The sequence below is a fragment of the Aquarana catesbeiana genome, linkage group LG01 (genome assembly GCF_042186555.1).
Source record: "Aquarana catesbeiana isolate 2022-GZ linkage group LG01, ASM4218655v1, whole genome shotgun sequence".
In the NCBI taxonomy this organism is placed as follows: Eukaryota; Metazoa; Chordata; class Amphibia; order Anura; family Ranidae; genus Aquarana; species Aquarana catesbeiana.
Window position 1 is genome coordinate 438,617,037 of NC_133324.1, and position 14,811 is coordinate 438,631,847.

Consider the following 14,811-nt stretch of genomic DNA (forward strand, 5'->3'; position numbering starts at 1 on the left):
CAGATGAGCACTGTTTAGGCTGAATTGATGGGCAATGACCCTTATCTTGCTTTACAATTCTTTATTTAAAATTTTGTTTTTTTCCTGAAACTTCCCTCTTAAAGTGAAGGTGCGTGTTATACGCCGATGAATACGGTATATCCAAATAACATGCCCGAGCTCATCCTCAGTCCTGACCAGTGCTCGGGGATTCATTGGGGGCCACAAAAGATATACAGTTGTGCTCATAAGTTTACATACCCTGACAGAATTTATGATTTCTTGGCCATCTTACAGAGAATATGAATGATAACACAAAAACATTTATTTCACTCCATGGTTAGTGTTTGGCTGAAGCCATTTATTAGCAATCAACTGCGTTTACTCTTTTTAAATCATAATGACAACAGAAACTACCCAAATGACCCTGATCAAAAGTTTACATACCCTGGTGATTTTGGCCTTATAATATGCACGCAAGTTGGCACAAATAGGTTTGAATGGCTATTAAAAGTAACCATCCTCACCTGTAATCTGTTTGCTTGTAATTAGTGTGTATGTAAAAGGTCAATTAGTTTCTGGACTCCTGACAGAACCTTGCATCTTCCATCCAGTGCTGCACTGACGTTTGTGGATTCTGAGTCATGGGGAAAGCAAAAAGAATTGTCAAAGGATCTGCGGGAAAAGGTAGCTGAACTGTATAAAAACAGGAAAGGGATATAAAAAGATATCCAAGGAACTGAGAATGCCAATCAGCAGTGACTCTAATCAAGAAGTGGAAAATGAGGGGTTCTGTTGAAACCAAACCACGGTCAGGTAGACCAACTAAAATTTCAGCCACAATGCAAAGAAAAACCCACAAATAACTTCAGGTGAAATACAGGACTCTCTGAAAACATGTGGTGTGGCTGTTTCAAGATGCACAATAAGGAGGCACTTGAAGAAAGATGGGCTGCATGGTCGAGTCGCCAGAAGAAAGCCATTACTACGCAAATGCCACAAAGTATCCCACTTACAATACATCAAACAGCACAGAGACAAGCCTCAAACCTTCTAGCACAAAGTCATTTGGAGTGATGAGACCAAAATTGAGCTTTTAGGCCACAACCATAAACACTACATTTTGGGAGGAGTCAACAAGGCCTACGATGAAAGGTACACCATTACTACTGTGAAACACAGAGGTGGATCGCTGATGTTTTGGGATGTGTGTGCTACAAAGGCACAGGAAATTTGGTTAAAATTGATGGCAAGATGAATGCAGTATGTTATCTAAAAATAGTGGAGGAACATTTGCATTCATCAGCCTGAAAGCTGCGCATGGGACATACTTGGACATTTCAATATGACAATGATCCATAACACAAGGCCAAGTCGACCAGTCTTTGGCTACAGCAGAATAAAGTGAAGGTTCTGGAGTAAAGCTGCACGATTCTGGCTAAAATGACGATTTTTTTTGCTTAGAAGATAGATCACCATTCTGTCATGATTCTCGCGGCGTAACTTCATCTTTCACATTAAAACAAAAAAAAAAAATTGAGCTAACTTTACTCTTTTTTTTTTTATTATTATTCATTGAAGTGTATTTTTTCCCAAAAAATTGCGTTTGAAAGACCGCTGGGCAAATAGAGTGTGACATAAAATAGGGTCTCTGCTAAAATATATATATGATGTTTGGGGGTTCCAAGTAATTTTCTAGCAAAAATATTGATTTTAACTTAAGAAGTGTCAGAAATAGATTTAGACTTTAAGTGGTTAAACTTCCTGCATTTACACTATGTTAAAAAATTGGCAGACTGCCTGGATTTTTTCTTTACACAGAAGTTTATCCCTTTGATCTAAGAAGGAAGAGTTAGTTACAATGTTTCATGTTAAAAACTTGGCAGACTGCCCAGATGTTTTCTTTTGACAGCTGAGTGAGCAGATTAGTCTCTCCACTTGTTATATGAAATAATCGGCAAACTCTGCAATAGAGATCGTCAGGGGGGTTTGAACTGAGATCATGATATTTTAGCGATTAATTGTGCAGCTCTATTCTGGAGTGGCCATCTCAGTCTCCTGAACTCAATATCATTGAGCCACTCTGGGGAGATCTCAAACGTGCAGTTCATGTAAGACTGGAGGTCGACTGATATAATCGGCTGATTTTTGGCATTTTTTAATTAATCGGCATGGGCCGATTGTGCTGATAAAAAAAGGCCGATTTAAAACTTCAGCGCGACTTGCAAATGAATTCTGTAATAGAAGTCAATGCAAGTTGCCTGAAGTCTTCCCCTGGAGCAACTTGTCTCTCCTATCTGGGCAGCCTGCCAAGTCTGAGAAAAGAAGCAAAGAGATACAATGTTTATACTTATCAATTAACTGAACTCCCCTGTGTAGGAGTTTTTAGTTTAACCATTTAAAGACTAAATCTTTTCTGACACTTGTTGGTTACAAATAAACATCCTGTATTTTCTGCTAGAAAATCACTTAGAACCCCCAAACATTATATATATTTTTTTAGCAGAGACCCATGGGAATTAAATGGCGGTTGTTGCAATATTTTATGTCACACGGTATTTGCGCAGCGGTCTTTCAAATGCAATTTTTTGGAAAAAAAATACACTTTAATGAATTTAAAAAAAAAAACTAAACAGTAAAGTTAGCCCATTTTTTTTGTCCAAAAGTTTTGATTACCTGTTTTCGTGTATTTAATATTTTAAGATATAGGTTTTTTTTTTAAATCTAAATTATACATACAAGTGAACAGATTGGAGGTTTGTTTTGTTTAATAAATGTTTAAATGTAAGACATTTTCTGTATCACTTATTACTTAAGGCTGCTCTCACACAGGAGCGGGCAGAAGTTGACGGTAAAATACTGCTAGTTTTAGCAGCGCTTTACCGTCATTTTAGCGGGGCGCTTATAACCCAGCTAGTGGCCGATGATGGGGTTAAATGCGCCTGTGGAGCACTGCTGCCGAAGCGCGTTGCAGGTGCTTCGGCAGCGGTGCCCATTCATTTCAATGGGCAGGAGTGGTGGAGGAGCGGTATACACCGCTCCAAAGTTGCTGCTTGCAGGACTTTTTTTAACATCCTGCCAGCGCTTTGCCTCAGTGTGAAAGCACTCGGGCTCTCACACTGAGACTAAGGGGAGCCGTTTTGCAGGCACTTTACAGTTTATTTTTAGTCCAAAAGCGCCTGAAAAACACCCCAGTGTGAAAGGGGTCTAACTGTTAGAATTTATGAGATGAAGGGGAAAAAGAAAATCGGCTTAACATATCGGCATCATATATCGGCCATCTCCTGCCGCGATTTCTAAATATCCCATATCGGTCGACCTCTATGCAAGACAGCCCAAGAATTTACAGGAACTGTGGGCTTTTTGCCAAGAGGAATGGGCAGCTTTACCATTAGATAAAGAGCCCCATCCACAAATACCACAAAAGACTTCAAGCTGTCATTGATGTTAAAGGGGGCAATACGCGATATTAAGAACTGGGGTATGTAAACTTTTGATCAGGGTCATTTGGGTAGTTTCTGTTGCCATTATGATTTAAAAAGAGTAAACACAGTTGATTGATAATAAATGGCTTCAGTCAAACACTAACCATGAGTGAAAGAAAAGTTGTGTTATTCATATTCTCTGAAAAATGGGCAATAAATCATAAATTCTGCCAGGGTATGAAAATAAAATAAAAAATGTGTGTGTGTGTGTGTATATATATAAAATATCCAAATAATACAAGCTCATCTCTTCACCACACACAGCCACAATGGCAAGAGAATTTTTGTTGGGCAGTGTATTAGTGCTCGGACAAACACACTTAGACCAAATTTTATTGGTTCAAAGAATGTCAGGCAAATGGTCGGCCCTTACGCACGTTCACTTCATCAAATCTGGCCCTCTTTGAAAAAAAGTTTGGACACCCCTGCTCTACTCCATGCACTGCTCTGCCCAGCAAAACAATCAAACCTGAGCGCAACACCCATACAATACGTTAGAGGTCGACCGATATATCGGCTGGCCGATATATCGGCCGATATTTGGCTTTTTTTACTTAATCGGCATTAACATTATATATATTTTTTTTAGCAGAGACCCTAGGGAATAAAATAGCGGTTGCAATATTTTATGTCACACGGTATTTGCGCAGCGGTCTTTCAAACGCAATTTTTTTTTTAAAAATACACTAATGAAATTAAAAAAAAAAAAAAAAAAAAAAAAAAAAAAAAAGCAGTAAAGTTAGCCCATTTTTTTTCGTCCAAAAGTTTTGATTACCTGTTTTTGTGTATTTAATATTTAAGATATAGTTTTTTTTTTTTTTTATCTAAATTCTACATACAAGTGAACTGATTGGAGGTTTGTTTTGTTTAATAAATGTTTAAATATAAAAAAATTTCTGTATCACTTATTACTTAAGGCTGCTTTCACACTGGAGCGGGCATGCGTTGACGGTAAAATGCTGTTAATTTTAGCGGCGCTTTACCGTCATTTTAGCGGCGCTATTCGGCTGCTAGCGGGGCGCTTATAACCCAGCTAGCGGCCGAAGAAGGGGTTAAATGCGCCCCTGAAGCGCTGCTGCCGAAACGCTTTGCAGGCGCTTCGGCAGCGGTGCACATTCATTTCAATGGGCAGGAGTGGTGGAGGAGCGGTATACACCGCTCCAAAGTTGCTGCTTGCAGGACTTTTTTTTTAACATCCTGCCAGCGCATCGCCTCAGTGTGAAAGCACTCGGGATATCACACTGAGACTGCAGGGGAGCCGTTTTACAGGTGCAATTTTTAGCCCAAAAGCGCCTGAAAAACGCCCTAGTGTGATCGGCCTAATATATCGGCCCAAAAAAATCGGCATTATATATCGGCCACCGCGATTTCTAAATATTGGCTTTGGCATCGGCCAGAGAAAAACCCATATCGGTCGACCTCTACAATACGTATTCCTGAACCCTCTGCTGTCTGTTTGGATCCCACTCCTGTGCTCTTTATGTTACACACTCTTGAACCCTGCATTTCTATGCTCTGTGCAATACGCACTCCTGACCTCTGTGAGATATGCACACCAGCGCTTTGTGCTCTGTGCCATATGCACTCCTGAGCTCTGTGTAATACACACTCCTGTGCCCTGCAGCCTGTGCAATGCATACTCTTAAGCCCTGTGTTTTGCACACTCCTGAACCCTGTACTGCAATATGGAGGGCGAGTACCTGCACCTTTTCTTTGAGAATGAAAAGAAAAAAAAAAAAAACAAGGTCCTGGGTATATCTTTTATTGCTGAGCTCTGGGCCCAATCCTGATACTGAGCACAGACTGACCTAGTGGCATTGCACTAGGGGACATAGTGACCTGGTGAGGATTGTACTGGGGGAGAGAGTGACCTGGGGGGGGGGGGATTGCACTGGTGGCAGACTAAACTGGGGGAAACTGAGGATGGAAGAATCAGTTCGTTACACACTCCTGCACTATATATACTGTACACTATATTGTCCATTGCACACCCCTGCACGATATACACTACATTGTGCATTACACTCTTTTCACCAAAGTGTTTAGTGTCAACAGCTGCTGGTTTCTAAGCAGTCCCTGACTATTTTAATGACGTTCTTCTGTCTCAGGAATTATGTTGGCTCTCTGTCTATTTTCAGTGTAAACAAAATGATTGTGCTGAGTTTTATACATGTCTGTGAGTCTTACTTGTGGCACATGCCCCTTTAAGCCCCTCCGACTGTTAACACAACTCTCTGTTCGCCGCTGTCAGCCACACACACTGTTCGTGCGTAGCACGCCGCATGGATTCTATCCTTGGAGCACCCAAAACTGCCCTGGGTCTTTTACGATCCTAGTTAAGCCCTTTGCACAAAGAAACCCATGTCCACACCACACTAAGCACACCAGAGCAATGAGGCCCAACTTATGATCTTACACACAGGCCCATTGATTTCATGAAACACCCCTGTACAGAGGTACATGGATGAATAGAGGAGAAGTCATGGATGTAAAGAATGGTATATAGGAGAGGTATATGGATGTGCAGGATGGTATATGAGAAATATATTGATGTACAGGATGGCATATGGCTGCACAGGATGGTATATACAGTAAGAGAGGTATATGGATGTAAAAAAAGACCCAAAGGTCAAACGCTGCGCTAGAAATAAATATAATAAACTAAAAGTGAATTAAAAAAAGCTGTCAGCACCAAAAGTTTGGAATACAAAACTAAAAATCATAAAAATAAAATGTGGGTATAACACTAATGCAATTTAAATTCCCAACTATATGTGAAAAAAGGGAAAAAAATACTACCAAAATTCTGAAATGGTGAAAACAGTCTGAAAATGAAAAACTAAAGCAGAGTTCCAACCCGAAGAATTGGAATAACAGCAAACAAATTAATAAACAATATAATCACCAATATCGTGCTATGAGGTAGCTATAGAATGATAAAGTGCTCAAAAAATTAACATATAAATACTAAAATGCCTTCAGAATTACATGTGTAAGCAATAACCAAAAACATTTGGTGAAAAAAAAGTCTAAGAAAAGAAAACTAAAGCAAAGTCCCAAAAGTGATAATTGAGAAATTGATGCACAGTCCCAAATGGATAATCTTGTGATGAAAAGGTTAACTGGTAGATTTTCATAAAGATGTGCAAACAAGATATCAGTGAAAAATCATGAAGTAGGATCCCTTCTCCAGATGGTTTGACACCCAAAGTGAGTTTGTAATCTCCTTTCCGACTCAAAAGACCATCAAGGTGGTCTCACCAAGCCCAGGGAATTCTGTCTCCCAAAAACCTGTATGGATTTCTAAAGCTGCTGGACCCGTGTCACTCAAAAGACAAACAAGAAAGGCTCCCATAGCGTAGTATTTGAGTAAAAATGTAATGGACTAAAAGATATTGCACTTACAGACTATAACTTTCTATGCGCAGTATATCACAATAGAACGAAATGGCGGCGTCTCCTCAGGCTTCCTCTGCTCGCTGCAACCATCACCTCCAAAGAGGAAAACGTGATGACGTCAGTGTCACAGGCTTCATCCTACGTGTTTCATCACGATAGGACGTCGTCTGGGGATTGGATGCTGTGACTGTATCATCACGTACGTCTTTTAAATAGTGCCGCTGCGCCATCTTAACTGAGGGCCGTTCAGGCACTTAAGATGGAAACATATAAGCGCCACCATTTTGACTACTGGTAGGCTTAGGTAAACAGAGTATATAGAGGAAACCAAAAGGAATAAAATAGATACCAGCGCCCTCTCATGACAGAACAAGGTATCAATAAACATGCACTAACAGAAGATCACAGTAAGGAGCAAGCATTAGAAGCCAAGGAAGACGCCGAACATACAATTAAGACAATATATATGATACAAATGGATACATAGTATGTGCTTTATTTTAAATCCATTTGTATCATATATATTGTCTTAATTGTATGTTCAGCGTACGTTGCTACGCAGCTATCTACAGATTCGGCTTATCCTCGTCCGTCCTTCCCGGGAACACCGTGGGAGCGGTGAGATGTTAGAGGGGAATGCACGACTGACATAGTATTGATGTTACATGCCCTTATATTATGTAAACATTGTGAGTGTTTTTTTGTGGGATAATTTTAAATTAATAAATAAATTATTGTACTGGATTACGCTATGTGGGATTTTTTTAATCTATTGCTTGCAATGAGCAAAATACAGATGAAGTGTCCAGTGAACAGCGATTATCCCTTTGATTGATAAGCGTGTGCATCAGCAGGGTCTGGTAAGTGGATTACCTACAGGGCTGTGGCACAAGTGGTGTGGTGATGGAGACTTGGGATCGCTGCTAATATTTTCTTCCACGATCGTCTAGTTTATACTCACCTGCCTTTTCTTAATGGACTTTCACTGAGTGGATCACCATTTGATACTTTGTTTAAGTGGACTCTTAAGCAATTTCATTGATATTTTTAAATATTTGCTAATTTTTGCACTAGCGCTGCTAATGTTTTAGAAATTTTTCTTTGACATATATTTGATGCATCTCGTTTTAGTATAGTAGCTGCTGACTATTATTTTATCAATATTTTCTCTGTGTGCGCTGAGGGAGGGATACTGAACATAGTTTTTTTAATCTCTCATTCTTTGATATTAGTGAATTTAATATACAACTATATATACCGCGTTTCCCCGAAAATAAGCCCGGGTCTTATATTAATTTTAGCAACAAAAGACACAATAGGGCTTATTTTTGGGGTAGGTCGTACCATGTAATGTGCTGTCTTCTCTCCCCCACTCCCTCCCTGCTTGACAGGAATCCCCAGTATGAACTGAGTTAAAATGCTTGTAAAATCCTATCATCTGCTCTATTACCGTAGTATATAATGTACAATGTGTGTGTTTCTGTAATATAATTGTGCCAAATACCTTCGTTATAGAGCCACTCTGCTCTTCTGTGACCCGCCGGAGCTTTCTTCCCCGCAATTATATTACAGAAACACACACATTGTACATTATATACTACTGCAATACAAGCATTTTAAACTAGGGCTTATTTTTGGGGTAGGGCTTATATTGCAGCCCTCCTGGAAAATAACGCTAGGTCTTATTTTCGGGGAAACACGGTAGATCAGACCAAAATGAGGGACAAATGAGGAGGAAAGAGGGACTGTCCCTCGAAATCAGGGACAGTTGGGAGCTATCAAATCGGCCCTGGTGCAAATGGGCTCTAGTGCAAACGGGCTCAACAGCCCTAGTGCGAACGGACCTTAGTGCGAACAGGCCCTAGTGCCAACAGACCTTAGTGCCAACAGACCATAGTGCGAACGGACCTTAGTGCGAACAGGCCCTAGTGCAAACAAGCCTTAGTGCGAACGGGTCTAGTGCGAACAGGCCCTAGTGCGAACGGACCTTAGTGCAAACGGACCTTAGTGCAAACAAGCCTTAGTGCAAACAAGCCTTAGTGCGAACGGACCTTAGTGCGAACGGACCTTAGTGCGAACGGACCTTAGTGCGAACGGACCTTAGTGCGAACGGACCTTAGTGCGAACGGACCTTAGTGCGAACGGACCTTAGTGCGAACGGACCTTAGTGCGAACGTGTCCTAGTGCGAACGGGCCCTAGTGCGAACAAGCCTTAGTGCGAATGGGCCTTAGTGCGAACAAGCCTTAGTGCGAACGGGCCCTAGTGGGAACAAGCCCTAGTGGGAACAAGCCTTAGTGCGAACGGGCCCTAGTGGGAACAAGCCTTAGTGCGAACGGGCCCTAGTGGGAACAAGCCCTAGTGGGAACAAGCCTTAGTGCGAACGGGCCCTAGTGGGAACAAGCCTTAGTGCGAACGGGCCCTAGTGGGAACAAGCCTTAGTGCGAACGGGCCCTAGTGGGAACAAGCCTTAGTGCGAACGGGCCCTAGTGCGAACAAGCCTTAGTGCGAATGGGCCTTAGTGCGAACAAGCCTTAGTGCGAACGGGCCCTAGTGGGAACAAGCCTTAGTGCGAACGGGCCCTAGTGGGAACAAGCCTTAGTGCGAACGGGCCCTAGTGGGAACAAGCCTTAGTGCGAACGGGCCCTAGTGGGAACAAGCCTTAGTGCGAACGGGCCCTAGTGGGAACAAGCCTTAGTGCGAACGGGCCCTAGTGGGAACAAGCCTTAGTGCGAACGGGCCCTAGTGGGAACAAGCCTTAGTGCGAACGGGCCCTAGTGGGAACAAGCCTTAGTGCGAACGGGCCCTAGTGGGAACAAGCCTTAGTGCGAACGGGCCCTAGTGGGAACAAGCCTTAGTGCGAATGGGCCCTAGTGGGAACAAGCCTTAGTGCGAATGGGCCTTAGTGCGAACAAGCCTTAGTGCGAACGGGCCCTAGTGGGAACAAGCCCTAGTGGGAACAAGCCTTAGTGCGAACGGGCCCTAGTGGGAACAAGCCTTAGTGCGAACGGGCCCTAGTGGGAACAAGCCTTAGTGCGAACGGGCCCTAGTGGGAACAAGCCTTAGTGCGAACGGGCCCTAGTGCGAACAAGCCTTAGTGCGAATGGGCCTTAGTGCGAACAAGCCTTAGTGCGAACGGGCCCTAGTGGGAACAAGCCTTAGTGCGAACGGGCCCTAGTGGGAACAAGCCTTAGTGCGAACGGGCCCTAGTGGGAACAAGCCTTAGTGCGAACGGGCCCTAGTGGGAACAAGCCTTAGTGCGAACGGGCCCTAGTGGGAACAAGCCTTAGTGCGAACGGGCCCTAGTGGGAACAAGCCTTAGTGCGAACGGGCCCTAGTGGGAACAAGCCTTAGTGCGAACGGGCCCTAGTGGGAACAAGCCTTAGTGCGAACGGGCCCTAGTGGGAACAAGCCTTAGTGCGAACGGGCCCTAGTGGGAACAAGCCTTAGTGCGAATGGGCCCTAGTGGGAACAAGCCTTAGTGCGAATGGGCCTTAGTGCGAACAAGCCTTAGTGCGAACGGGCCCTAGTGGGAACAAGCCTTAGTGCGAACGGGCCCTAGTGGGAACAAGCCTTAGTGCGAACGGGCCCTAGTGGGAACAAGCCTTAGTGCGAACGGGCCCTAGTGGGAACAAGCCTTAGTGCGAACGGGCCCTAGTGGGAACAAGCCTTAGTGCGAACGGGCCCTAGTGGGAACAAGCCTTAGTGCGAACGGGCCCTAGTGGGAACAAGCCTTAGTGCGAACGGGCCCTAGTGGGAACAAGCCTTAGTGCGAACGGGCCTTAGTGCGAACGGGCCTTAGTGCGAACGGGCCTTAGTGCGAACAAGCCTTAGTGCGAACAAGCCTTAGTGCGAACAAGCCTTAGTGCGAACGGGCCCTAGTGGGAACAAGCCTTAGTGCGAACGGGCCCTAGTGCGAACAAGCCTTAGTGCGAATGGAACTTAGTGCAAACAAGCCTTAGTGCGAACGGGGCCTAAAGCAGGAAGAAAGTGATCTGGGAGGTATGCAAGTTTTTAATCCATTTTCAGATAAATTCTGCATTTAAAAAAGCTAAAAACTCAGGAGTGCCGGCGGTATGAAAGGCATAACATATTTCACAATAAAGTAAAATTGTATCAGCCAAGTGAAGTGCAGAATGAGAAATAAAGAAGAAAGGGTTCTTGGAGCAGAGGACACTCCATAGACAAGTAATGCACAGTCACCCACCTATGTACAGGACATGGTAGGAGCTTATTGGTATTATGTAGGGAAATGTGAGGAGAGCCCGTGCTGTACAGTGTGCTATGAGGAGAGGGAGAGGTGCCCTCACAGCACGGAATGAATGAGGTAGCATGGCCTGTGTCCCTAGTCAGCGTAGTACCCGGAGAGCTCCATTCCCCGGACTCTACCAGTCATACACACTGCTAATCCGTACACCTCCGCCCCACAACGAGGAACGGAATGTATTTACACAATGGCGTCACCAACCTTCACAGCGCGCACAGCCATAGTACGAAGCAGACACGAGGCTCTACTCCTCCTGTTAACGGACTGCCTGTGTACCGCCTAGTCCAGGAAATAGCGCTGCAGTGGTGGAAGCATTGTACACATCATCACCTCAGGGGGCTGGGAGGACTGCACACTGCATGTCACTATACAGCACACTGCATGTCACTATACATGGGGATGTAGCACAGAGAAAGCTACTATTTCTGTGGACTGTGAAGACTTGGGCACTTAAACGTGTTTGTAAATCCCATTACAAGCTTTGCACAAGCATATTTGCAACTGTATAAAGTTTCCAGTGTCTGTTTCCTGTGCTTGGCAAGGGGAGGAGAGCAGCTGTATCCTCCTCACCAGTGCTATACATTACAATCTCACACCACGCCCACAATTTACTGGCACAGCCACGTTTTTACTGGCATTTCCAAAGTTACAAAATTACAGTTTTAAAGAGGTAGTAAATGCTAGTCCCCCCCCCTTTTTTTTTTTCTTCACTGTAAAGTAAAGGCATAATGTGCTAGTATGCATCGCATACTAGCACATTATGTGACATCTGCAAGCGAAGCCCGCGCCGTCCCCACTGCAGGCCGCATCCATCTTCGCCTGTCTTCCTTTCCGGAGCCGCAAACTCCGGCTGTGTGACTGGCCGGAACCGCGTGACATCACTCCCACGCATGCACGCGGTAGCCACCGGTCAGTGGCACACATTTCTGAAGAAACAGCACAGGTGGCCGGCCGTTCCTTCAGAGCGCATGTGCCGATGACATCATTGGCGGGGTATACAGTAAATATCAGTAAATATCTCCTGAATGGCACACGTTTAGGAGGTATTTACGGTACCTATAGATAAGCCTTATTATAGGGTTACCTTTAGGTACAAAGAATACAGGGAGGTTTACTTCCTCTTTAGGCAAACATTTCAGTATTTAGGCTACAAATACAATATGCAATTAGCAATGTGATATAACCACTTGCCGTCCACCCTAAAGCAATTTTACTGCTGCAGGGCAGCTGCTGTGCTTGTGCGCTGGATCACGTATATATATATATATATATATATATACACATGATCCCGCACTTCCGGGTAGGGGGATCAGGGCCGTCTTAATAGCATCATGGGCCCCTGGGTAAAGTAATGCACTGGGGCCTACCAGCTTGCCCCAATATACACACCTACGTTTGAAAAATAAAGTATAAATAGTTGATAGAATTAAACATATATTCATCAGTACTTTCAATAAAATCGATTTTACAAAAGGAAAACATTCAATAAATCAAAGACTAGTCAACACAAAGGGCACGGTACAGGGGGGAATGCAGAAGGGCACAGTACAGGGGGGTCAGGAGGGCACAGTACAGGGGGGTCAGGAGGGCACAGTACAGGGGGGAATGCAGAAGGGCACAGTACAGGGGGGGTCAGGAGGGCACAGTACAGGGGGGAATGCAGAAGGGCACAGTACAGGGGGGTCAGGAGGGCACAGTACAGGGGGGAATGCAGAAGGGCACAGTACAGGGGGGGTCAGGAGGGCACAGTACAGGGGGGAATGCAGAAGGGCACAGTACAGGGGGGTCAGAAGGGCACAGTACAGGGGGGAATGCAGAAGGGCACAGTACAGGGGGGTCAGGAGGGCACAGTACAGGGGGGTCAGGAGGGCACAGTACAGGGGGGAATGCAGAAGGGCACAGTACAGGGGGGTCAGGAGGGCACAGTACAGGGGGGAATGCAGAAGGGCACAGTACAGGGGGCGTCAGGAGGGCACAGTACAGGGGGGAATGCAGAAGGGCACAGTACAGGGGGCGTCAGGAGGGCACAGTACAGGGGGGAATGCAGAAGGGCACAGTACAGGGGGGTCAGGAGGGCACAGTACAGGGGGGAATGCAGAAGGGCACAGTACAGGGGGGTCAGGAGGGCACAGTACAGGGGGGAATGCAGAAGGGCACAGTACAGGGGGGGTCAGGAGGGCACAGTACAGGGGGGAATGCAGAAGGGCACAGTACAGGGGGGTCAGAAGGGCACAGTACAGGGGGGAATGCAGAAGGGCACAGTACAGGGGGGTCAGGAGGGCACAGTACAGGGGGGTCAGGAGGGCACAGTACAGGGGGGAATGCAGAAGGGCACAGTACAGGGGGGTCAGGAGGGCACAGTACAGGGGGGAATGCAGAAGGGCACAGTACAGGGGGGTCAGGAGGGCACAGTACAGGGGGGAATGCAGAAGGGCACAGTACAGGGGGCGTCAGGAGGGCACAGTACAGGGGGGAATGCAGAAGGGCACAGTACAGGGGGCGTCAGGAGGGCACAGTACAGGGGGGAATGCAGAAGGGCACAGTACAGGGGGCGTCAGGAGGGCACAGTACAGGGGGAATGCAGAAGGGCACAGTACAGGGGGGGTCAGGAGGGCACAGTACAGGGGGAATGCAGAAGGGCACAGTACAGGGGGGGTCAGGAGGGCACAATACTGGGATCATGAGGGCACAGTATAGGTTCTGGGACGCTTCCCGGAACACGACCATATCGGGACAGTTCAGTAAAAAGCATGACTGTCCCAGCAAATCTGGGACAGTTGGCAAGTATGATGCAATGCAAGATTATTGTGGGGCCCCCATTGACCTGGGGCCCCTGGGCAGTGCCCAGGATTGCCCTTGCATTAAGATGGCCCTGCATGCGATTACACGCATGCAGGGCCATCTTAAGCTGATGGGCGGGTGCCGGGTACTCAATGTCCACTGGCACCTGCCGATCGTCAGGCAGAGACACAGAACTGCGATCTGCCTATGTAAACAAGCCAGATTACCGTTCTTACAGGAGGGGAGGGATGGAGTTTTTCTATCTGCAAAGCAGGGAAATAAATTCCATCTCTTCTGCTAGTAAAAGCACCCAACACAGTTCACATAAACACTGGTTAGGCACACATTTAACCCTTTGTATACACTGCTCCTACAGCGCTTCAAAGATGCAGCTTGCAGGACTTTTTTGAGCGTCCTGCAAGCGCAGCGCTCCAGTGTGAAAGCACTGGGGCTTTCACACCGGAGTGAGAGGAGAGGTGCATTGCAAGCACTATTTTTAGCGCTATAGCGCCTGTAAAGCACCTCAGGCAAAAAACATATTTATTATTTTATTTTCAATATAATAAGTAATTAGCTCAGAGACAGGACTCAGGAGGGCAAGAAATTAGAACGGTAAGGCAAACACATAAATTTGACTCTCACATTGATAGCAGTGTGCAGTAGCACAGATGATGATGACACCTCACCAACATGACAGGCCAGGTGGTCCCTTTAGTCCACTCCAGTCTAAACAGCACTGACAGTCCCGCTCCCAGCTTGCCTTGCTCCCATCCCGTAGACCCACACACTAGGCTCCGATTGCTCGGCTCAGTTCCCTTGCACCATGACATCTCACGACACGCTCAGGCACCGTCTCCACCAAACCCACCCCCCACCAAAGCTGCCCGAACGCCCTTTAGCAG

At 45.7% G+C, this 14,811-nt stretch overlaps 1 protein-coding gene across 1 annotated transcript in view; it reads right to left on the minus strand.

Annotated features, from left to right (window-relative positions):
* The window catches only part of MTAP (methylthioadenosine phosphorylase), an 86,132-nt gene extending 74,657 nt beyond the window's left edge, over positions 1–11,475 (minus strand). Inside the window, exon 1 of the mRNA XM_073636029.1 lies at positions 11,330–11,475. Within this exon, the coding sequence (XP_073492130.1) occupies positions 11,330–11,350 (21 nt within the window). The 5' untranslated portion in view covers positions 11,351–11,475. The remainder of the gene's footprint in view (positions 1–11,329) is intronic.
* Between the last annotated feature and the right edge of the window lie 3,336 nt (positions 11,476–14,811).